General features: G+C 40.9%; 1 protein-coding gene across 1 annotated transcript in view; it reads right to left on the reverse strand.

The window, feature by feature from the left end:
- Positions 1 to 6007: 6007 nt before the first annotated feature.
- Positions 6008 to 25645, reverse strand: part of NPY5R (neuropeptide Y receptor Y5) — a 95532-nt gene continuing 75894 nt past the window's right edge. Inside the window, exon 2 of the mRNA XM_056561397.1 lies at positions 6008 to 9762. Coding sequence (XP_056417372.1) covers positions 8374 to 9753 — 1380 coding nt within the window. The 5' untranslated portion in view covers positions 9754 to 9762 and the 3' untranslated portion in view covers positions 6008 to 8373. The remainder of the gene's footprint in view (positions 9763 to 25645) is intronic.

Consider the following 25645-nt stretch of genomic DNA (forward strand, 5'->3'; position numbering starts at 1 on the left):
TGGACAATCCTTTATTCCTCCTTATCGTTCCTGGGACAGGTGGCGGTAGGATATATATATATATATATATATATATATATATATATATATATATATATATAAAGAACCCGCACCCTGGTGTCATGACAGTTAAGGGTTAATCCAACACCCTTCCTACCCTACATCCCCACAAGCTCACCACACTATATAGTCTATTTTTTAATTACAAAGTTGAGGCTCTTGTGTATGACTTGTATATACCTATTTTAATAGAAGAGGAATGCCTAGGTTGTTGCCACAATGACTCTTGCTTTGCAAAGAAGGTGTATCCTTATCACTGCACTTTCTCCGAATCCTATATACAGGAAGTGCAGTAGAGTGTTTCTTTTTATATGCCTATCTGTGTGTTATAAGCAAATAAATTCTACTCACCTTCGCACTTCCTCTGTGCCTCGGTATCCTCTTCCTGGTGCTGGAGGTTGATTCATCACATTGCAGCTCAGTGATTCGCTGATAGCAATGGTGTCTCATCTCGGCTAGAAATTGGCTGACTGGAAATGTGACAATGTGACATATTGACATTTAAAAAAAAACTAAAATAGTGTAACAGATATCTGATAACAGGACTGTGAATGAGAATTGAAGAGATTAACTTGAAACCCAAACTGCCACAGCATGAGCTTTATTTCATTAGCACATAAAATTTTCTGAATTTCTGTCAAGAGTTGGCTTTCAGCTTTAAATGTCAGCTTCCATGTAGCTGATTCTTTACGATAACCATGCCGAATACATTTTAGATAAAATTATCTCTTTTGCATTGCATGTTTTGTATGTATTTAGGAATAAATACGTGACTAGTAGGTTTTTGTTTATTTATTTTGTGTTTTCATGTTTTTTTGTTTATTTATTTATTTATTTATTTTGTGTTTTCATGTTTTTTTTAATTAGTCTATGGTTCCCCTGGTATTTATGTTATGCTATTGTGGTGTCCCGGTACCATATGTTGTACTGTACCTTGTGTACTAAGTCCCCAAAGTCAGAGTTCCTGCGTACCGGTAGGATCCTCCTAGTGGGATAACCCCTTGTCACCTCTTCCTTCTTAAATGTTATGTGTTTGATGTATATAATTTATATATATATATATATATATATATATATATATATATATGTATAGTACTTCCAGGATCTTAGGTCACATGACTACTAAGCCTACTGTTAGGTTAAGCTTAAGGACCTTCCAGGTCATGTGAGTGGGTCACATGATGTACCAAAATGCTTTGTGAAAGGACTGACAGTTGGTGGGAACCAATAAGTTATGAGCCTGCCCCCTTGCCATATAAGGGTGCTGTATCCAATCCTCACTCTCTTGTTCCTGATCATCTCTAGAGAAAGCATCACTCTGTACAATTCTGCAAGAGAACTTAGGCCTGAAGCCTGCTAACTTCAGCCAAATACAAGACCGGGACTTCCACTAAACTCAATCCAAAATCTACGTGACTACTGAACCTAAAACCAAACCCTACATTCAGTGGAACAGCCTAAAGCAAGCCTCAGAGCTAATTTCCTACAAGGTCCCAACCAACTGTGAGGAACTTAAAGTTCGGTCCTTTGTAAAGACTGTAATTACTGTTAACCTGTAAAAAAGTTGCAGTAAAGTTATTTCCAGCTTACTAAACTTCCAGTTGTGGACAATCCTTTATTCCTCCCTATCGTTCCTGGGACAGGTGGCAGTAGGATATATATATATATATATATATATATATATATAGAGGAAGAACCTGCACCCTGGTGTCATGACAGTTAAGGGTTAATCCAACACCCTATCATCAATGCACAGCTACACCCTTCCTACCCTACATCCCCACAAGCTCAACACTATATAGTCTATTTATGCCGCGATTTCGCCACGACAATCCCGAACAGCTCCCTGAGCTAACCGGCATCGTTTCACTTTAGACGCAGCGCTCAACTTTGAATGCCACGTCTAAAGGGTTAATAGCGCGAGGCACCGCGATCACTGCCGCGCGCTATTAGCCACGGGTCCCAGCCGTTGTTAGAGGCCAGGCCCGACCCGCTATGATGCAGGGCCATGTTATAGAAAGGGAAAGGACTCAGGACGTACCAGTACGTCCTTGGTCCTTAAGGGGCTAATTACATCGGTGTGTCGAGGCCACACAAAGTGCAGGCATGCACAAAATCGTGATCACCTCTTATTTGTACACCCCCGCTGTCGTTTGAAAGTCTCTGTCCCCGCTATGTAAGTAACCCACATTGAAGAAGAAGATTGCAGTACTGGTGAGTGAGACATCATTCATTTCTGTTTGATGCATCTATTAGATTGCCTTGCACTATTGTCTGCACCACGATAGACTGCTACATAAGGAAACCATAGCAGTGGAGGCAAGTGCTGCAGCAGTTTCACTTGATGCGAGCAGTGCCAGATAATTATACACCTGTGCTTAATTACATTGGTACCCATATTTACAATTTTTTTATTAACGTACTATTAACAAAATAAATACGCCTTTAATTTCCCTATTCTGACCCCTATAACTTCTTTACTGTTTCATCTATAGTGCTGTTTGAGGGCTCATTTTTTGCACGGTTCTATACTATTTATCGGTACAACAAATGACACAGCAAGGTAAGATCCCACGTCCAACCACACTTAAGCGTAAAGTTCACCCAACAATTAGAGATAAAAAAAAAATATAGAAAAACAATTCCAGGTGTCCTGGGTGTGCCTAAAACATAGCTGTTAACCCCTTCCAGCTACATGACGTCATGTATGCCTACGTCATGAGCAGGCTCCCACAATAGAATGTGGGGTCACGTGCTGACCCCGCGTCATATCGCGTCGGTCCCGGCAGCCATCAATGGCTGAGACTCGCGGCTAATACCGGAGATCACCGATCGCGGTGATGCCCAGTATTAACCCTTCAGACGCGGCGATCAAAATTGCCTTCTCACTGTCCGATCGCTGAATGACTGCTCCTTGCCTGAGATTCAGGCAGGAGCAATCGAGCGGCGATAACACTGATCAATGAAAATAAAGTGTTAATAAAGATCATTTAACCCTTCCATAATAAAAGTCAGAATCACCCCCTTTTCCCAATAAAAAAAAAACAGTGTAAATAAAAAATAAAAAATATGTGGTATCGCTGCATGCGTAAATGTCTGAACTATAAAAATATATTGTTAATTAAACCGCACAGTCCATGGCGTACAGGTAAACAAAATCCAAAGTCCAAAATAACATCTTTTTGGTCACTTTTTATACCATAAAAAAGGGAATAAAAAGCGATCAAAAAGTCCAATCAAAACAAAAATGATACCGGTTAAAATGTCAGATCACAGCGCAAAAATATAGCCCTCATACATCCCCATATACGGAAAAATAAAAAAGTTATAGGGGTCAGAAGAGGACATTTTTAAACATATACATTTTCCTGCATGTAGTTTTGATTTTTTCCAGAAGTACGACAAAATCAAACCTATATAAATAGGGTATCATTTTAACCGCATGGATCTACAGAATAAAGATAACATGTCAGTTTTACCGGAAAATGCACACCGTAGAAACAGAAGCCCCCAAAAGTTACAAAATTGCATTTTTTCTTCAATTTTGTCGCACAATGATTTTTTTCCCATTTTGCCGTATATTTTTGGGTAAAATGACTAATGTCACAGAAAAGTAGCATTGGTGGCACAAAAAATAAGCCATAATATGGATTTTTAGGGGCAAAATTTAAAGCATTATGATTTTTTAGAAGGTGATGAGGAAAAAATGAAAATGCAAAAATGGAAAATACCATGCGTCATTAAGGGGTTAATAGATTCATTAAAATTCCTAAATTAAATGTGCCTGTGTAACCAATCACCAAATAATGGTATTCCATCTAAAATGATATATAAATATTTGTGGCTCGTATACACAACATGGCACAAGTGGGCTCTGCTGTACCCTGCAAGCCCAATTGTACCACCAAAGAACAAAATATACCACCAATTAAACCACCAAAGAATTTCTACCATTTATTTAAATGACATCATCAGGGAGGTATGAGCATTGGTTCAGTATCATAGAATATATGGCATATCAAGTGACCACAGATATATATGGTATCAAACAATGGCAATGTTGCTACATTAGGGGTAGACTTCCAGCATTATGAAGCCCGCTGTGAAAAAATAGAACTATCCCTAATGTTACTGTAGAGAAAAGAAGAACACAGCATCTGGATCACCTGGAAAGCAAGCTCTGTCCCTAGATGAGTAGTTCAGTGCCACTTGTATCTGGGATAACCTTTGAATCCACGGTCTCCCTATGTCCAGGACGGGTGCAATGCACAACTTGCTGTGTTGCAGGGAGCTGGAAGTTTCCAGCTCTGCTTGCTCATTCCAGCGAGGTGCCGACATCATACCTCCCTGATGATGCCATTTAAATAAATAGTAGAAATGTCTTGGCGGTTTAATTGGTGGTATATTTTGTTCTTTGTTGATACAATTGGGCTGCCAGGGTACAGCAGATCCCACTTGTGCCATGTTGTGTATACGGGACACAAATATTTATATATCATTTTAGATGGAATACCATTATTTGACTTTTTATCGGTACCACTTGATTTAATTCATCAGTGCTGTTGGTGCCCTGCTAGTACAGTTTTCCTGAGGCAGACTGTATCAGAAGAGTGATGATCATCAGCAGGTAACCAGCAGGCCTCTGGCTGCCATCTTAACTTATCAGACAGCTGCAACTGTTTTTGCAGGGGGGGTTTGATGAGACTCATAAACCCACCAGTAGCAGTATTTTAGCCTTTTAAATTCTGTGATCAGCGTAGATCATTGATGTTTGTTATTATTTATCATTTGCATGCTCCTATGCTCGCTTCATAGACCTCCTGCATGGCCATGACATGTAGATATGCGGCACTGGTCGTTAAGGTCCAGACAGCAGCGCCTTATATATACAGAAGGTAACCCAAGTAATCCTAAGCAAATAAGATCAGAAATTAAGTTATGTGTTTTAATGTGAAAAGACACAGGGGAAAAGTATTAAACATAAAGAAAGGAAGGTGCAAAAAGACGTGGAAAGCCAAAACAACTGCTGAAATCTATAAGTAATTAAAAAGCAACCCATCCCCTCAGCAAAGGTTTTGTTGCTGAGGTGTCACAAAAGGCACATCTCATGATGGGTAAAAGCAAAGAGCTGTCTTAAGACCTTCGCAAGGTAATTGTTGAAAAACATAAAGATAGTGTTGGTTGCAGGCGCATTTCTAAGCTTCTAAAGGGCACTGTTGGAACCATAATACGGAAGAGGAAAGACAATCATTTCACCATAAATTTGCCTCTACCAGGTGCCCCTTGCAAGATTTCTGACAGAGGATTGAAAAGAATAATCAGAAGTTGTCCAAGAGCCAAGGACCACTTGTGGAAGGCTTCAAAATAACCTGGAAATAGCAGGTATTTAGAAGCCATATTTAGTAAGAAAAATGGTGATGGGTTCAATACTTTTTTTACCCGTTGTACTTCACTGGCCTTTGAGCGGCTAAATTAATAGCAAAAAAAAAAAAACTGCAAAAAACTGCAAAAAACTGCAAAAAACGTGTTCTCTGAAGCTTACCCTTCATTTAGCATGTTTATGAGAATGGCATGAGTTAAAGAACATTGAACATCTTTCTTTTTCATAAATGCTTGTGAATAAATATATTAACTCTTAGATCCTATCTGTGAAATTACATGCAATATAGAAAGATTATTACCTGTCAAGTAGAAACTTTTGAATATAGAAATGGTCATATGTTCAAGTATTAATTTATCAAGAAATTTATGAAGTGGCAGTATGCAGTAGCTCTTTCATGCATCTGTGGTAAATGTATGCATAAAGGCTTTAGCAAGATGAGTGCTCTTTGGTGGTGATCCACTCTGCCGAGAATAAGTATATCAGTCTGTAATTTTTTATGTATTTCTTTAGAAGAGTTCTGCTGACTTGGATGACCAAGATTCAATAAAAACATTTAAAAAAAGATGACTGCTCTTTTATTGTTGATGCTGTTATGAACAATGATGTGTATTTAACCAACATTATTATATAATGCAACAATGAAATACAATGAAATAATTAAAAAATATAAAGACATATAGAAGTAAGAATCTTGTACAATATTGTAATATGCAGTCAGTCTTATCACAGTAAAGCCACATAAATAAAAACATTTTAAAGCTTTTCAAGTACAGTATGAAATAATTAAAAATATAAATTATTATTTTACAACAGCAATGATTTATTTTACATTTATGAATTTATATTGTTCTTACAAATGAGAACAAGTCTCCCTTCATATAACTAATATGAACAATGAAAACAGATCCAGTTTTCTTTTTTTAAGACCAAAGTTTAAACAAAAGCAAGTATGACCATGTTACATTATAGTCTTATTCAGTCAGGTCCACAAATATTGGGACATCGACACAATTGTAACATTTTTGGCTCCATACACCACCACAATGGATTTGAAATTAAACAAACAAGATGGGCTTTAACTGAAGACTGTCAGCTTTAATTTGAGGGTATTTACATCCATATCAGATGAATGCTGTAGGAATTATAACAGTTTGCATATGTGCCTAGTGGTAGGCTACTGGATAGTGTTAAGGGACCAAAAGTAATGGGACAATTGTCTTGGCCAGGTGTGTGTTATTCCCTCATTATCCCGATTAAAATGAGCAGATAAAAGGTACAGAGTTCATTTCAAGTGTGATATTTGCATTTGGAATCTGTTGCTGTCATCTCTCAATATGAGATTGCTGAGCTCACCGGTGTGTTCCTTCTTTTTAAGAATGTTCCAAACAGTTGTTTTGGCCACGCCTAATGTTGATCCATATGAGATCCACAGAGCTGTCACTATCAGTGAAGCAAGCCATCATTAGGCTGAAAAAAAAAAAAAAAACACATCAGAGAGATAGCCAAAACATTAGGCGTGGCCAAAACAACTGTTTGGAACATTCTTAAAAAGAAGGAACACACCGGTGAGCTCAGCAACACCATAAGACCAGGAAGACCAAGCAAAACAACTGTAGTGGATCACCGAATAATTATTTCCCTGGTGAAGAAAACACCCTTCACAACAGTTGGCCAGATCAAGAACACTCTCCATGAGGTAGGTGTATGTGTGTGTCAGAGTCAATAGTCTTCAAGAGAAGACTTCACCAGAGTGAATATAGAGGGTTCACCACAAGAGGAAAACCATTGGTGAGCCTCAAAAACAGGGAGGCCAGATTAGAGTTTGCCAAATGACATGTAAAAAAGCCTTCACAGTTCTGGAACAATGAGACCAAGATCAACTTATACCAGAGTGATGGGAAGAGAAGAGTATGGAGAAGGAAAGGAACATGATCCTAAGCATACCACCTCATCAGTGAAGCTTGGTGGTGGTAGTGTCATGGCGTGGGTATGTATGGCTGCCAATGGAACTGCTTCTCTTGTATTTATAGATAATGTGACTCCTAACAAAAGCATTAGGATGAATTCTGAAGTGTTTCAGGCAATATTATCTGCTCATATTCAGCAAAATGCTTCAGAACTCATAGTACAAGACTACTTCATCAGACCCTTCATCAGGGTCTGATGAAGTAGTCTTGTACTACGAACCGGCTGTTACATGTTTGAAGAGCTCTCTCGGCACTGCCGCCAGCTGCTTGTCCTTGCACATTATGCACTTTGTTATGTGAACAACTTGAAAAAAGGAGAAACAAGAAAATATTACCAGAAGAGTGGTGAGTGTTTGCCTTGCAATTTTCTTTAGATGCCATTTGTTGGAAGCGATTTGTGCATTACGGGCGTGAGCACCTCCTTTCTCTTGAACTTCCAGCGTTCATTGTATGCTGCCTCATACGTTAGCTTGAATTTAATATATGCAGTGCCAGACGAACTGTATCTAATACACACAACCCTTAAAGCTGACAGTCTGCAGTTAAAGCAGATCTTGTTTGTTTCTTTTCAAATCCATTGTGGTGGTGTATAGAGCCAAAAATGTTCCAATTGTGTCAATGTCCCAATATTTATGGACCTGACTGTAACTACTGAGGGATTTATATTAAGATCAATAATGAGAAAATGAGGAGATCATAAATATATATGTATGTTATAAATATTCCTAATCTTGAAGGGTCAATATGTGGAATGTTGTCTCTTTTTACAGTAACAAAGAGATTAAAAATAGACCTCACAGAGATCATATGTAGCCTTGTGTGTATTGCCTGTATAATAACATTAGCTGAGACCATCTATTTTACTGGAAAATATTATGTTACCAAGTAAAACTTAAACTTCAAAACCATTCAGGTATCCAGGTGATATGCTTTTAGAGAGGAAAATGCAACAGCTGGATCAGTCTACGATATCTGAAAACACTGGATGAGAGACATCAAATCTGCTTTTATACCATCATTTAAAAATCCATAGAGTATGGGATTTAGACAGCAGGAGACCATGCCAAGCAAGTGACAGATGCAATAAACTAATTTGAAATGTCGATTGGAAATTAGATTGGCATTAAAGTCAGTTACAAGGTGAAAAAGGTGAAGTGGCATCCAACTTACAGCAAAAGCCAAGATCAATACTGTTAGTCGACAGAAAACACGCCTAGACCTCTTCTTTATCCGCGTTATCGATTTAGATACAGAGTTAATGTTATTTACCTCAGAATTCTCTTCTCTCTTTATCTCAAAACATATGGGAACTCCTGGTAGATAGACACTTGAAGGTAAAGTGTGAACACTAGTGTGCATACTAGTGGGTAATGTGTGGCTCCTCTCTGTGGTAGACATCTCTGGAATATCACCAGTATTACTCTCTTGATGCCGCCTTAGTATTGCAGGGACAACGCTTGCAGTTTTTTTGCTGTACCGCTTTCTATGTTTTCGTACACAAGAATAACTCCACTTTTGACTGCTACAAATTTCCACCTCTGATTTACTTGTTTTTGGTTGTTGAAGGGTCAAATTGATCATTTCATTTTCTTCAACTTTCACTTCTTTGTTGGGTAATCTTGAGCTAATGCTTCTGCAAACGCTTGTATGACTTATTGTAAGACAAGACAATGGCAAAATATACTGTACCAGTAATAAAGAAATTGTGAAGGCAATTCTGTAGGAATCAGATGGCCAGGACTCTACGCACAAGTAACTATTCATGATTGGTTCTAAATTAAATGCTTCTCTTAAATTTATAATTTTATGAAAGACCGGTAATGGAGAACATATGGTGAAGCCAAGTGTCCAGACAGTAGCAATCAAAAAGTATCCATGGTTTGCAGTCAGATTGGTCGAAAGAGGATGTTTTATCATGTGGAACCTCACTAAGGCAATAGACATGAGCATTAAGGTAGAAATTAGAACAGAGACACACTGGAGAAAAGGCACAACATGACACATGACTTCACCAAAGATCCATTGGTCAAGCAAGACACATGTCAAAGTGAATGGTGAGCAGAACAGCACAACTAAAATATCTGAAAAAGCCAAGTTTCCAATGAGGTAGTTAATTATAGTTTTCTGTTTGCGTTTTTTGAAAATAGCCAGAAGAATTAGGAGATTTCCCATAAATCCAAGAAGGCTTACAAACGTATACAGCCCAATTAGAAAGTATCGTATGTCATCCACACTGCTGTTGTAATCCTCCCAGGCAGGAAAATTAGAGGATGAAGTTGCAAAGGTGCCGTTTTCTTCTTTCATAGCAGTTCTGTTATTAAAGTCTTTTGTGTCCAAAGCCATTTCACAGTCCTAAGACACAAAGTAAAGCAATTAGTGATTCGAACCCAAAATGCAACACTGAATTCTAAAAGATGAAGAATCGTTGATTGGTTTCTCTTTCTAAAGTTACAAAACCACTATTTTAATAAGCTACACATATTACAGAGGATTACAAACCGGATTTTCTCATTAAATATATTTTGGCAGATGTTGATAACAACCCCAGTAATCCATACATACAGAGAAACCAAAATAAATAAGCTCAGAAATGTATGTTTAATAATGTAAAATGAGACAGGGAAAATGTATTGAACACATGAAGAAAGAAAGGTGCAGAAAGTCATGAAAAGCCAAGACAACAGCTGAAATCTATCAGTAATGAAAAACCAATCCAGCCCCCTGCCAGTGCAAATTAATATCAGCTGGTTCAGTCCTAACTGATAATCTACAAAAAGGTCTCATTGCCAAGGTGTCACACAAGACACAAAACCTTCATAATCATATTGTTACAAAACACAACAATGGCATTGGTTACAGGCAGGTGCATTTCTAAGCTTCTGAATGTTCCAGTGAGCATTGTTGGCCCCAAAATACGGAGGTGGAAAGAATCATTTCACTATAAATTTGCCTCAAACAGGTGCTCCTCACAAGATTTCTGACAGAGGAGTAAAAAGGGTCATCAGAAAAGTTGCCCAAGAGCCAATGACCACTTGTGGAGAGCTTCAATAAGACCTGGAACAAGCAGGTATTTAGAAACTGTATTGCTCCATAACATTTGGGAAAGCCAGTGAAACACTGGGAGAATTGTGGTCAGATGAGAGCAAAATTTAACTGTTTGGATGCTATAATACATGCCATGTTTGAAGGAGAAATGACATGGCACCCTAAAAGCACCATTCCAACAGTGAAGTTTGGAGTGTGGAGTTGCTTTTCAGCAAATGGAATTGGTATACTTCACATTATTGAACGAAGGATGAATGAGCATTCTTGACAAAAATCTCTTAAAAGAAAACTCTCAAATGGTTTTAAAGAAAGAAAATAAAACTACTACAATGACCCAGCGAATCACCTGGAAATCTATGTAAAAAAATAAAACATCATCATTCATAGAAGAGGCCGACTGAAACTTCAAGATTTGAAGACTGATTATGTAAAAGAATGGGCTAAATACCACACAAGAGCAATGCATGTGACTAGTTTCTCCATACAAAAGGCAAAGTATTAACTCCTTAACGACGCAGGAAATATATTTACGTCCTCCGCCAGCTCCTGCGATATGCCGCGGGGTCACGCGGTGTCCTCGCATCATATCGGGTTGGTCCCAGCGGCTATCAACGGCCGGGACCCGCGACCAATACAGGACATCACCGATCGCGGTGCTGCCCTGTATTAACCCTTCAGACGTGGCGATCAAAGCTGACCATCGCGTCTGAAGTGAAAGTGAAAGCATCCTGGCTGCTCAGTCGGGCTGTTCGGGACCGCCGCGGTGAAATCACGGCGTCCCAAACAGCTTACAGGACACCAGGAGGGCTCTTACCTGCCTCCTCGGTGTCCAATCGACGAATGACTGCTCCGTGCCTGAGATCCAGGCAGGAGAAGTCAAGCGCCGATAACACTGATCACAGGCGTGTTAATACACGCCAGTGATCAGCATGAGAGATCAGTGTGTGCAGTGTTATAAGTCCCCATGGGACCTATAACACTGCAAAAAAAAAAATGTTAATAAAGGTCATTTAACCCCATCCCTAATAAAAGTTTGAATCACCCCCCTTTTCCCATAAAAAAATAAAACAGTGTAAATAAAAAAACAAAATAAACATATGTGGTATTGCCGCATGCGTAAATGTCCGAACTATAAAAATATATCAATAATTAAACTGCACGGTCAATGGCGTACGCGCAAAAAAATTCCAAAATCCAAAAAAATTTTGGTCACTTTTTATACCATTAAAAAATGAATAAAAAGTGATCAAAAAGTCCGATCAAAACAAAAATTGTACCGATAAAAACTTCAGATCACGGCGCAAAAAATGAGTCAAACCTATATAAGTAGGGTATCATTTTAACCATATGGACCTACAGAATAATGATAAGGTGTCATTTTTATTGAAATATGCACTGCGTAGAAATGGAAGCCCCCAAAATTAACAAAATGGCGTTTTTTCGTCGATTTTGTAGCACAATGATTTTTTTTTCCGTTTCGTCGTGAATTTTTGGGTATCAGTGCAAAGTAGAATTGGTGACACGAAAAATAAGCCATAATATGGATTTTTAGGTGGAAAATTTAAAGGGTTATGATTTTTAAAAGGTAAGGAGGAAAAAACGAAAGTGCAAAAAACTGAAAAACCCTAAGTCCTTAAGGGGTTAAAGGACAACTGCAGCGGCATTACACTTATCCCCTATCCACAGGATAGGGGATAAGTGTTTGATCGCGGGGCGTCCGATCTCCCTAACGGGTGCTGCCATAAGCGCTCATGGTGAGCGCTAAGGCGCGTAGCGTCGACCTAGAGGTCGACGGTGATGCCCCGTCTCCTCCCCGTCCCCATACAGTTCTATGGGGAATGCGGGGAGGCATGAATGCTGCCTCCCCTCCTCTCCCATAGAGATGTATGGAGGAGGCGTGCCGGCCGCAACGTCATACTGCGGCTGGCACGCCCCCTGTACGGGAGAGCTGCTGCCCCGTACAGGAGATCGCCGGCGGCCCCAGCGTTCGGACCCCCCGCCATCAAACACTTATCCCCTATCTTGAGGATAGGGGATAAGTGTTTGTAACGCTGCAGATGTCCTTTCAATAAATATTAGTAAGAGTGTTCGGTACTTTTTCCCTGTGTTATTTCAAATTTACACATAATTTGATTTCTACGTTTTTTTAATTTTGGTTTCATTGTATGTATGGATTACTTGTGTCCTTTCCTACAGCTGATGAAAATTTCATGCCAATAGCTCCTTTGGAAATATAGTTATTTCACCCATTGTGTCAGAAAACCTTCCAATGCTTACAATGTTCAATGGCACTGGTTGATTAAAACTCATTCTTACACAATATAAACTTAGACTAGTTAGTCTAAGAATATGCCAGATTTACCAATTGGCTCAGCCTGTTTGATAGATCTGTTCTATTCTTAGATTTTCTATTCTATGTTTAGATATACTGTAACGCCGAGCGCTCCGGGCCCCGCTTCCCCTCCGGAGCGCTCGCGGCGTTATTCCTCTGCTTGCAGCGCTCCGGTCTGCGAGTCTGACCGGGAGCGCTGCTCTATGTCCCTCGGCGGGGATGCGATCCCCGCGGTGGGACGTGCCCGCCCGCAGGTCGCATCCCGTGTCTCTTACCGTCCCCGTCCTTCTGCTCAGTCCCGGCGTGCGCGGTCCCACACTCTAGGGCGCACGCGCGCCGGGTCTCTCAGATTTAAAGGGCCAGTGCACCATTAATTGGTTCCTGGCCCAATTAGTACCTAAGCACTTCCCACTCCATAAAAACCCACTTTCCCTTCCTGTCCTTGCCGGATCTTGTTGCCTTGTGCCCTGAGAAAGCGTTTCTGTGTGTTCCATTACCAGTGTATCCAGACCCTTGCCGTTGCCCCTGACTACGAACCATTGCTGCCTGCCCAGAACTTCTGCTACGTCCGACCTTGCTCTTGCCTTGCCCTTGTGTACTGCGCCTATCTCAGCTGTCAGTGAGGTTGAGTCGCTATTGGGTGGAACGACCTGGCAGTTACCTGCCTCTGCAAGTCCATCCCGCTTTGAGGCGGGCTCTGGTGAAAACCAGAAACCCCATAGATTCCGTTCCCCTGGTACGGCCCACGCCATCACCTCACTGACACAGAGGATCCACCACCTGTGTCCTCTCTGCATACCAGTCCGGATCCTGACATAAACTTTCAGTTGGCTTAAAATGTGCTAGAATGTAAGCAACAGGATTCTGGAGGGTTTTTGGCATGCAATGTTGTATCTTAAGCCATTTCTTAAGCCACACCTCATTGTCTGTGCCACACAACTTGTCTAGGCCATACAACAGTGTCTAAAACCCATAATGAATGCATTTAACTGTATTGTAAGTCTTGTATGACATTTTTATGGGTACATTGCTCCAGAACTCATTTGCAATAGTACAAAGCCCAGTAGTTTTCACATTTTTACTACTTTCCTTCAACTGTAGAAAATAAATAACATAATACCTGTGATAAGGAAAGCATAATGAAGTAATAGATTGTGCTACAAAAGCAATTTTCAGTAAACAATGCTAAACCATATTATGTTTTTAAACCAATAAATTACATTTTATCATTGCTTGACAATATGTATCTTGTTATTCATGATAACATACAGTACCAGTATTCTATTCCTATGTTACGTTTTTCTTAGTGATATTTAAATGCTATTCAACAATCCTCTTCAATTTTCACACCAAGCAACATTTTAAAGTATACTATTCATTTTATGATATGAGCAAAATCTTGTTGTATAATTGTCATTTATGTAGTGAATTTGATTATGATATCTTTGTTCAATGTTTAAATTCTGTTGAAGGCAAGATAATCCAGGGCTTTGATAAAAGGGTTCCAACTTCACTGGATTAACCCTTCTCTGTCATTATAGCAGTAGGGTCATGCAGACATAGATATTCATGTATTTGATATAACAAAGCTATGTATAGATCTCAAAGTATGACATTCTAAATGCTATAAACTGCAATCTCAATTAATGATGGCTTTATCTTGAACTATTAAAAGTGATATACATGTTAAACTTAATTTGTTACGTGAGGAGAGGAAAGCTCTTAAAGGGATACTCCGCCCCTAGACATCTTATCCCCTATCCAAAGGATAGGGGATAAGATGTCAGATTGCCGGGGTCCCGCTGCTGGGGACCCCGGGGATCGCTGCAGCCGCACCCAGCTATCATTACTGTGCAGAGCAAGATCGCTCTGCACGTGATGACGAGCAATACAGGAGCCGGAGCATAGTTACGTCATGGCTCCGCCCCTCGTGATATCACGGACCGCCCCATCAATACAATTCTATGGAAGGGAGGGCGTGGCGGTCATCACGCCCCCTGCCATAGACTTGCATTAAGGGGACGGGCCGTGATTTCATGAGGGGCGGAGCCATGACATCACGCTGCTCCGGCCCCTGTATCGCCCGTCATTACGCACAGAGCGAACTCGCTCTGTGCAGTAATGATGGCGGGGTGCCGCAGCGGCGATCCCCAGGGTCCCCAGCAGCGGGACCGCGGCGATCTAACATCTTATCCCCTATCCTTTGGATAGGGGATAAGATGCCAGGGGCGGAGTACCCCTTTAAAGAAGTAGTACAGTATCAAAAACGTATCCCCTATCTGCACTGTCAGATCATGGGGAGGGGGGGTCCAACCACTGGGACCCCCTGCAATCTCCCGCCTGGTGTCCTGACTCTCTGCATGAATGCAGTGTGTCAGCCACAGCATGAAGCTGTGGCCCCTACATGCATCTCTAAGGGAGAGCTGGAGATACCAGAATGCTGTATCTCCGGTTCTCCTATAGCGCTGCATGGAGGGGGCATGTGGAGGTGGTGTGGACGACACACTGCATTCATGCATGAAGCCGGGGCACCGAGTAGGAGATCGTCAGGAGTCCCAGTGTTTGGACCCCCCACGATCTAACACTTATCCCCTCTCCTGAGTAGCTAGTGCATAGCATAAGACAATGTACTAATAAATCGCAAATAAAGGAACTCACAGACCTTTTGCTGGCGTTCTTCCTTTCTTTATTGCTCAGCCATTTTTCTGAATGAAATTCAAGTTAAAATGTCCATGAATTTTACATATAGCAGGAGCTAGAAGTCTGATTCCTCACGTCCAGAGCTGTGGGTGAGGGATCAGACCTCTACCTACTACTATATGTAAAATCCATGGACATTTATATTTAAAAAATGTTTTCCGAAAAACGTCTGGGCAATAAAGAAAGAAGTGTGTACACTATTCCAGATATGTTGGCGGTGTCGCTCCGGTGCCTGTCGTGTTATTTTTTGGTAATGTATTATGTTTCATGCTGTATAAGCTATATGCTTTTCTTATCTTGGGACTTAGCTCCATAGTACTTTCAGTGATTTATGATGTCAGTATGAATTTCTGTATAGACATTTTTATGGCAATCTGAGCGACACCCATTGTTCTTTTCCCCTCTGGGTGGATTCCTCCGTACTTTTCACCGTGTTTAATAAAGATCTATATGTATGAAAAATTTCTTTTTTTGTAAATGACTCAATTTTTTGTGCATGCAATAAATAAAGAAGAAAACGCCAGCATAAGGTCTGTGAGTTCCTATATATACCATAGGCTCTGCACTCGCTACTCAGAGTGCGTTTTCTGGAGCATGTTAGAGCTCTGAGGGGGGAGTTGGCAGCTTTAAATGAGCTTGAAAGCAAGAAGATTGTTGTTCACCAGTGTTCACATTATTGTAAAACTTATCCCCTATCCTGCAGATAGGGGATAGGTTTTTGATATTATACAACTCCTTTAAGGAGTTTATTGCCTCCATGGATAATTTTCATTTTTAGGATGTATGACGAGACTGGTCTTGTCACTATTATGGACAACGTCGCTTACACTGCCCAAATTTAACCCATGCTTAGTGACACGACCACCTATGTCAAGTTGAGAGCTAATGCAACAGCCAATTTTTCTGAACTCCTACACATTTTGGTTATGGAGGGACAGGTTAACTAAGGGGGTGTTAACTAAGACACAAATGGAACTTCTGGGCACTGAGCACCTCATAACTTCCCTCAGTGCACAGAAGTTCCATTTGTGTCTTAGTTAACACCCCCTTAGTTAACATGTCCCTCCATAACCAAAATGTGTAGGCACTCCCTAAGACCCATAAGGGGGTAATTCCCCCTTTATACACCATATAGTCTCAAGCTCAGAGTCCCTATGGGAGCGATTATCACTTTGGGTGGATCAAATGTTACAACCCTTAGTACAGTGTGTCCCTGGGTATTTGAAGGACTCCAAAGATGTATTGCAAAGGTTCTCTCTGTTGAAATGGGAACAGGGTTATTGTTGGGTGACGAGTGATGTCATATCCTTATACACTTGTATCCCGTGAGGTGTCGCTATGAAGGCTCTTGATTTCCACATAAAAAAGTACAGCAATTCTTGTCAGCTAATTCCTAATCTTGCATAATTACTTTCTTTATTTGCTGTGTAGCAGTGTTTTGATGGAGATTTGGCATTCCCCCCTCAGTAGCAAATTTAACTATGCCTTTTTTGGAGAAACTGGCAGTATTTTGTGTTTCTAACCCTTTGATGACCATATACATTGGTATGGGAAATTCATAGATTCCTCATTTGGAGGGGTGATCAGTTTTCCGTACACGTGTCTGAATTCCAGTAATTATATTTTAAAGTTTACTTTTCAGATGCATCCTGAGAAAGTGTCCTCTTTGGAATTTGAGAGTCAGTGCATTTTAATTTCCACTTTTCACAAACCAAGTTGAGAGAAAGAGACTACAGGTCAGAGGATATTGTAATTGCCAACTAAATACAGTAGGGCTAATCAAATAGTACAACTATTGCTAAATTAAATAAAATAAATGTTGTTTCTAGACTTGATTCTAGACTTGCTCATTGTAATGTCCCAACGGGTGTGAACCCACAGTGCCACTAGAGTGGTCTCAGTAAGTGGCAGCTGACTGGGCGGGCCAGAATTACCCAGTACCATGCACCAGGGTTGAGGAGGGGGAGTTGGAGGTGAAGATATCAGCTGGTAGAATCAGATGCAGTAGAGCAGGCCAAGTGATTTAGCAGGGCTGGTGCTGTTACAATAGCAGAGTTAGATATCTCAGGTGAGGCTAGATGGTAGGAGCAAGGAAAGAAGACAGGGGCAGAGGAATCAGGAAGAGATGACATAAGGATAACAGGAACACTGGTATACAACATACTGGAACACAGCAGACAAGGAGCTTAGCTGTAGAAACCTGCAATATTGCTCAGGCACCACAGGAAGGGAGGACTACTCACTTATAGGTGGTGCCTGGCAGTGATTGGAGGGGGATCCAATAGAGACTGCACACTGTCTCTATAAGTCTCAGTCAGTTCTCCTGTGCAGCAGCAGCAGGAGAAAGTAAAGAGGAGGATGGTCAAGGGTGCACAGCAGAGACATGGAACAGATGTCTCCTGACGTGGGTAAGGACCAGGACACATAGTACACTGGTGGTTGCAAACCAGTGGTGTTACACTCATATACTTAAGATTAATTTAGCTATCATGCCAAAATTAAGCATGCACATTGGGAGATAAATTCACCTCTAGTACCATCACTGCAGGTCCTAAGACATTGGTGACTCTTCAAGTGCCGTGGTTCTCCATGCGCACATGTGATTTTGTTTAAGTAACTAATTCTTTAAGTAATACTTTGGGTATAAAACATTTTGGCATTAAACATGTAAACTTGTAATTCATGCAATGTGGTTTACATCATTGAATGCTCCATATGCAGCCTAAAATATGTTGGTTACACTACTCGTAAGCTCAGTATTCGATCATCTCAATGAAGCAAGTAATAGGACAATGAAGAACAGATCGGGTGCTTCACAGCAATTAACCAATACACATGATGGATCAGTAAGCTCATTTTCATTTATGCCACTGATCAGGTAAAATTGAATGCTAAAGGGGGAAATTCCCCCCACCAAGAAATGATGGGTCCTGAAGGCATCATGACAATCCCAGTTATTATACAGGTCCATATTCTATGCTGTTTATTTTCATTGCTCTATCTGGTTATTAAGAAGGTTTAATAAAATGCACAGGATGGGAAAATGATGTAATGAATGAAATTATGGGCTAAGACAGAAAAAATTTATATGAGTATACAGGCTGTGTGGCCATGACTGAAGCTATTGAATGAAGATGCATCTTTATACCCTATTTACAGGATAGTTGTGTCTGGGTCAACCCAAAACAATAACGGCAGGGTTGTAACTACATGGGGTGCAGAGGGTATAGTTTCACCATGACCCAGGAGCCCTAGGGGACCCTTATGGTCTACTTCATATGAGAAGACCAGAATTAGACATTACAGTTAAGGGGCTCTACTGAGGTGGGATTTGGCATTGAGGCCAGTAGCTTTAAAGTGACATTTTTGGATGAGCTGCTCTGTATGTATACATGAGAAGCAGCACTATTTGTATCCATTATATACAGTGGGGCAAAAAAGTATTTAGACAGCCACAAATTGTGTAAGTTCTCCCACCTAAAAAGATGAGAGAAGCCTGCAATTTTCATCATAGGTATACTTCAACTATGAGAGACAGAATGAGAAAAAAAATCCATAAAATCACATTGTTTGATTTTTAAAGAATTTATTTGATGATTATGGTAGAAAATAAGTATTTGGTCACCTACAAACAAGCATGATTCCCGGCTTTCACAGACCTGTTACTTCTTCTTTAAGAATCTCCTCTGTCCTCCACTCGTTAACTATATTGATTGCACTTGTTTGACAACCTCAAACAGTCACACTCCAAACTCCACTATGGCAAAGACCAAAGAGCTGTCAAAGGACACCAGAAACAAAATTGAAGACCTGCACCAGGCTGAGAAGACTGAATCTGCAATAGGCAAGCAGCTTGGTGTGAAGATATCAACTGTTTGCAAGGGGTAAAAAGGAGAAAATTTTTACTGGTATTTCAAACCTAATTTCTCTCGAGTAAGCACCTCATATGTCTATGTTAATTGTTCGGCGGGCGCAGTAGAGGGCTCAGAAGGGAAGGAGCGACAAATGGTTTTTGGGGGGCATGTCACCTTTAGGAAGCCCCTATGGTGCCAGAACAGCAAAAAAAAAAAAACACATGACATACCATTTTGGAAACTAGACCCCCCGGGGAACATAACAAGGGGTAAAGTGAACCTTAATACCCCACTGGTGATTCACGACTTTTGCATATGTAAAAAAAATAAAAATAAAATTTACCTAAAATGCTTGGTTTCCCAAAAATTTTACATTTTTAAAAAGGGTAATAGCAGAAAATACCCCCCAAAATTTGAAGCCCAATTTCTCCCGATTCAGAAAACACCCCATATGGGGGTGAAAAGTGCTCTGCTGGCGCACTACAAGTCTCAGAAGAGAAGGAGTCACATTTGGCTTTTTGAAAGCAAATTTTGCTCTGGGGGCATGCCACATTTAGAAAGCCCCCATGGTGCCAGAACAGCAAAAATAAAAACACATGGCATACCATTTTGGAAACTAGACCCCTCGGGGAACCTTAATACTCCACAGGTGTTTCACGACTTTTGCATATGTAAAAAAAAAAATTTATTTTACCTAAAATGCTTGGATTCCCAAAAAAGGGTAATAGCAGAAAATACCCCTCAAAATTTGTAACACAATTTCTCCCGACTACGGCGATACCCCATATGTGACCCTAAACTGTTGCCTTGAAATACAACAGGGCTTCAAAGTAAGAGCGCCATGAGCATTTGAGGCCTAAATTAGGGACTTGCATAGGGGTGGACATAGGGGTATTCTACGCCAGTGATTGCCAAACAGGGTGCCTCCAGCTGTTGTAAAACTCCCAGCATGCCTGGACAGTCAGTGGCTATCTGGCAATACTGGGAGTAGTTGTTTTGCCACAGCTGCAGGCTCCGTTTTGGAAACAGTGGCATACCAGATGTTTTTCATTTTTATTGGGTAGGGGAGGGGGGCTGTGTAGGGGTATGTGTATATGTAGTGTTTTTTACTTTTTATTTTATTTTGTGGTAGTGTAGTGTAGTGTTTTTAGGGTACAGTCGCACGGGCAGGGGTTCACAGTAGTTTCACACTGGCAGTTTGAGCTGTGGCAGAAAATTTGCCGCAGCTCAAACTTGCAGCCGGATACTTACTGTAAACCTTCGCCCATGTGAGTGTACCCTGTACGTTCACATTGGGGGGGGGGGGGAACCATCCAGCTGTTGCAAAACTAAAACTCCCAGCATGTACGGTCTATCAGTACATGCTGGGAGTTGTAGTTTTGCAACAGCTGGAGGCATACTACTTTGGCTGGGAATGCTGGGGATTGTAGTTATGCAACAGATGACGACACACTGGTTTGCTACTTAACTCAGTGTTTAACAACCAGTGAACGAAAAGAGTCCTCAAAGGAGTTCTCTGGTGCGTTTTTTTTTAACCCTCTGTGCCTGGGCTGCCAAGCAAAACAAAACAAACTTTAACTCACCTTCCTACGTTTCCCTCGTTGCGCTGATGTCGATGTCTCGTTCTCCGGTCCCCGACTTCTTCCTCTTCCTGTAAGTCGAAGAGTCACGTGACGCTCATCGTATAACCGGGCGCAGCAGTGTCCCCCTGCGGCCCGTGATATGCTGAGCGTCACGTGACTCTTCGACTTACAGGAAGCGGAAGAAGTCGGGGACCAGAGAACAGGACATCAATATCAACGCAATGGGGGAATGTAGAAAGGGGAGTTAAAGTTTGTTTTGTTTCACTTGGCATCCCGGGCACATAGGGTTTGGTCTGGACTACTTCTTTAAGGTGAAAATTGGCTGAATCCCTGAGGGGTTAAGCCAATACATGTCCGGGCCCATCTGAAATTTGCTAGAGAGCATTTGGATCATCCAAAAGAGGATTGGGAGAATGTCATATGGTGAGATGAAACCAAAGTAAAACTTTTTGGTAAAAACTCAACTCATCGTGTTTGGAGGAGAAAGAATGCCGAGTTGCATCCAAAGAACACCATACCTACTGTGAATGGGGGGGGGGAAACATCATGCTTTGGGGCAGTTTTTCTGCCAAGGGACCAGGACAACTGATCCGTGTAAAGGAAAGAATGAATGGCGCCATGTATCGTGAGATTTTGAGTGAAAACCTCCTTCCATCAGCAAGGGCACTGAAGATGAAACATGGCTGGGTCTTTCAGTATGACCATGATCCCAAACACACCGCCCGGGCTACGAAGGAGTGGCTTTTTAAGCATTTCAAGGTCCTGGAGTGTCCTAGCCATTCTCCAGATCTCAACCCCATAGAAAACCTTTCAAGGGAGTTGAAAGTCCGTGTTGGCCAGCGACAGCCCCAAGAGAGATCTGCATGGAGGAATGGTCCAAAATACCAGAAACGGTGTGTGAAAACCTTGTGAAGACTTACAGAAAACTTTTGACCTCTGTCATTGCCAACAAAGGGTATATAACAAAGTATTGAGATGAACTTTTGTTATTGACCAAATACTTATTTTCCACCATAATTTTAAAATTAATTCTTTAAAAATCAGACAATGTGATTTTATGGATTTTGTTTTCTCATTATGTCTCTCATAGTTGAGGTATACCTATGATGAAAATGACAGGCCTCTCCTCTTTTTAATTGGGAGAACCTGCACAATTGATGGCTGACTAAATACTTTTTTGCCCCACTGTAACTTGTATATGGTATTTTTCAGTAGAGTTCTATAAAATCTATAATCTTTAGTTCTCCCAGACCTGGTAGGTTGAGCTCCCCCCTCCATTGACTTGCATTACTTGTCTGGTAGACACAGGACAAAGCTGAGATGATTTTCAGAGAAGATTTGAGCAGGAGGAGGGAAAATATATAACAGAGTTTCTTATAAATGTTTGTACTATTGATCTATGCATAGTTTGTTCAAATGATAGTCCCTGTTTAAGTTACGTCTCATGGAACAATGAGTTCTAGTCACACTTGTCAAATCATTCATGTGCTGTAAAAGGATATTGTATCAGTGTTTATGCAGAATAATGCATACTGTATCATTTTAGAATTCTTTGGATATGTGCCACAAAAATACAGGTTGTACAATATTTGTAACTAGTGGCAAATAGCAATGCTCCTGTATAGCTTCAAAACAAGTGTCATATTTGAAACTGATCCAATTAAAATGGTTATACTTTTTCTGTACATCCATGTATCCAGCTGGCAGGTGACTATGGTTGGCCAATGTTTGCAGTCATCTGCCAGCTTTGCTAATGGTCCCAGTATTCTGTTGCTGTCCTGGCTGGCTGCCAATTTTAACATTTTTAACATATATGTGGTAAAATTTACAACTGATGTTTCCATTGATAAATCCATTTTTAACGATTAAGAAATTGCGTTGATAACATATTTTGACACATTATTATAATATATATTATTATATGTATTATAATTCAAATGAATTAAATGACTGAAAAAATAGCAAACTAAGAGCTGGAAATAGGATGGTGGGAATGAGCATTTTATGCTCTATTTACCTATTGGGGACGCAGGGCATATTCTGGTCCCTGCCCTCCCCCCCCCCCCCCCAGAACGGGATGCCTGCTGAAATCATTCATCAGCCACCCCGTGCAAACTCCTGGGGGGGGGGGGGGGAGGAGTTTGTAAAAATTAAAAGTGTAATTTATCATTTGTACAGCCCACTGTTCCAAAAAGCTGTCAAACGCCAGTGGGGTGTAATGCTCACTTCACTAATAACATTTTGTGAAGGGTGTGGTTGCCAAAATTGGTTCACATGTGTTCACACGTCCACTGTTCTGGCACCATGGTGGTGTGAACGCACATGGCCCCCGACTTCAATTCCAAACAAATTCGCTCTCCAAAAGCTCAGTGGCGCTACTTCTCTTCTGAGCATTGTAGTGCGCCCGCAGAGGGCTTTACATCCACATATGGAGTATTTCCGTACTCAGAAGAAATGCTGTGACAAATTTTGGGTGGCATTTTCTTCTATTGCTACTTGTAAAAATGTAAAATTTGGGTGGAAAAACAGCATTTTAGTGAAAAAAAATTCCGACTTTAATGAAAAGTCATCAAACACCTGTGGGGTGTTAAGGCTCACTATAACCCTTGTTACGTTCCTTGAGAGGTATAGTTTCCAAAATAGTATGCCATGTGTTGTTTTTATTTTTTTTTATGTTTTTTGCTGTTCTGGCACCATAGGGGCTTCCTAAATGCAACATGCCCCTCAAAAACCATTTCAACAAAATTCACTCTCCAAAATCCCATTAACGTTCCTTCCCATCCGAGCCCTCTACTGCGCCTGTAGAAGACTTTACATCCACATATGAGGCATTACCTTACTCGAGAGAAATTGGGCTATAAATTATTATTATTATTTTTTTTTTTATTCTCTCCTCTTACCCCTAGTAAAAATTCCAGAAATGGCTCTACAAGAACATGCGAGTGTAAAAAATGAAGGTTTTGAATTTTCCCTTTCACTTTGCTGCTATTCCTTTCAAACACCTAAAGCGTTAAACTTTCTGAATGCCATTCTGAATACTTTGAGGGGTGCAGTTTCAATAATTGGGTCAGTTATGGGGTATTTCTCACAGAAAGGCTCCTCAAATCCACTTCAAACTTAAAGGGGTATTCCAGGCCGAATTTTTTTTTATATATATCAACTTGCTCCGGAAAGTTAAACAGATTTGTAAATTACTTCTATTAAAAAAAATCTTAATCCTTCCAATATTTATTAGCTTCTGAAGTTGAGTTGCTGTTTTCTGTCTAACTGCTTTCTGATGACTCACGTCCCGGGAGCTGTCCAGCTCCTATGGGGATATTCTCCCATCATGCACAGCTCCCGGGACGTGACATCATCATTGAGCAGTTAGACAGAAAACTTCAGAAGCTAATAACTATTGGAAGGATTAAGATTTTTTAATAGAAGTAATTTACAAATCTGTTTAACTTTACGCAGCCAGTTGATATATAAAAATACCCCTGCCTGGAATACCCCTTTAACTGGTCCCTGAAAAATTCTGAATTTAAATTTTGCATGAAAAATTTTGAAAATTGCTAATATATTTTGAAGCCATCTAATGTGTACAAAAAGTAAAAACATGTCAACTTCACTATGCCGACATAAAGTAGACATATTAGCCCTCATTTACTAACAGGATCCCGACACATTTTGTCAGGTTTTGCGGCAGAATTCTGCCTGCGCCAGAATTTGCGCCAGAATCTGGCGCACAACCCGACAAAATCAAAATCACTCAGAGTGAAAAAAAAAACTACAAAAGGGGCGTTTTTCCCGACAAAAGGGGCGTGTTCCCGACAAAAAGAGAAAAAAACCTCCGAGTGTGAAGAAAACTCACAGGAAAACCTGTGAGTTTTGCTTCACAGAAAACCGACAGCTCTGAGCTGTCGTGGAAATTACTCAAAATGGAGTGAATCCTGCTAACCCCAGCATGGAACAGGGGCTGAGGGATTGATCGAAACATGCCGCCCGCTCCCCTGCTTAATAACTTTTGATCGGGTCTCAGAAGTGAGACCCGATCCGATCAAAAGTTATTAAGCAGGGGAGCGGGCGGCATGTTTCGATCCCCTGCAATGTACTGTAAATTTTCATTTTTAAATTCCCCACCAGAAGCCCTGAATGGCCGGGACCGAGAAGCCAATTAGGGCTCCTGGCAGGGTTTTAATATAGAAGCGCTGTGGTGGGCAAAGATGTATAGAATCGCTGGGGGGGTATATATCTGGCCTCTCCAGCGTTTCTATATATATTTCCCCCTGCTGCGCTATATCAAACTTAGTGGCCGCTGCTCTTGAATAAATGTACTGCCCCTCAGCGCTATTATATATCTATACTGACCCCCGCTGCGCATATACTGACCCCCGCTGCACATATATATATATACTGCCCCCCCAAGCTGCGCAGATTAATCTTCATCTTCTCCCTCCCATGGCTGCCAATGAATGAAAACTCTATTAGCGGGGGAGCGGAGGGCTGCTGCCCGCTCTCGCTGCTAAGAGTTTGTCATTCATAGCAGGCAGCAGCTGCATATCATGCTGTGGGGGTCAGACATATGGATATATGTCTGACCCTCACAGCATACATATGCAAATGCCGGCTCACCGCTATGAATGACAAGTAAGCTATTGGCAGCAGCAGCGCGAGCCTCCCTGCACTGCTTTACTTCTCATTCATAGCGGTGAGCCGGCACCTGTATATATAGATGCGCG

Source organism: Hyla sarda, chromosome 1, assembly GCF_029499605.1.
Source record: "Hyla sarda isolate aHylSar1 chromosome 1, aHylSar1.hap1, whole genome shotgun sequence".
Lineage (NCBI taxonomy): Eukaryota > Metazoa > Chordata > Amphibia > Anura > Hylidae > Hyla > Hyla sarda.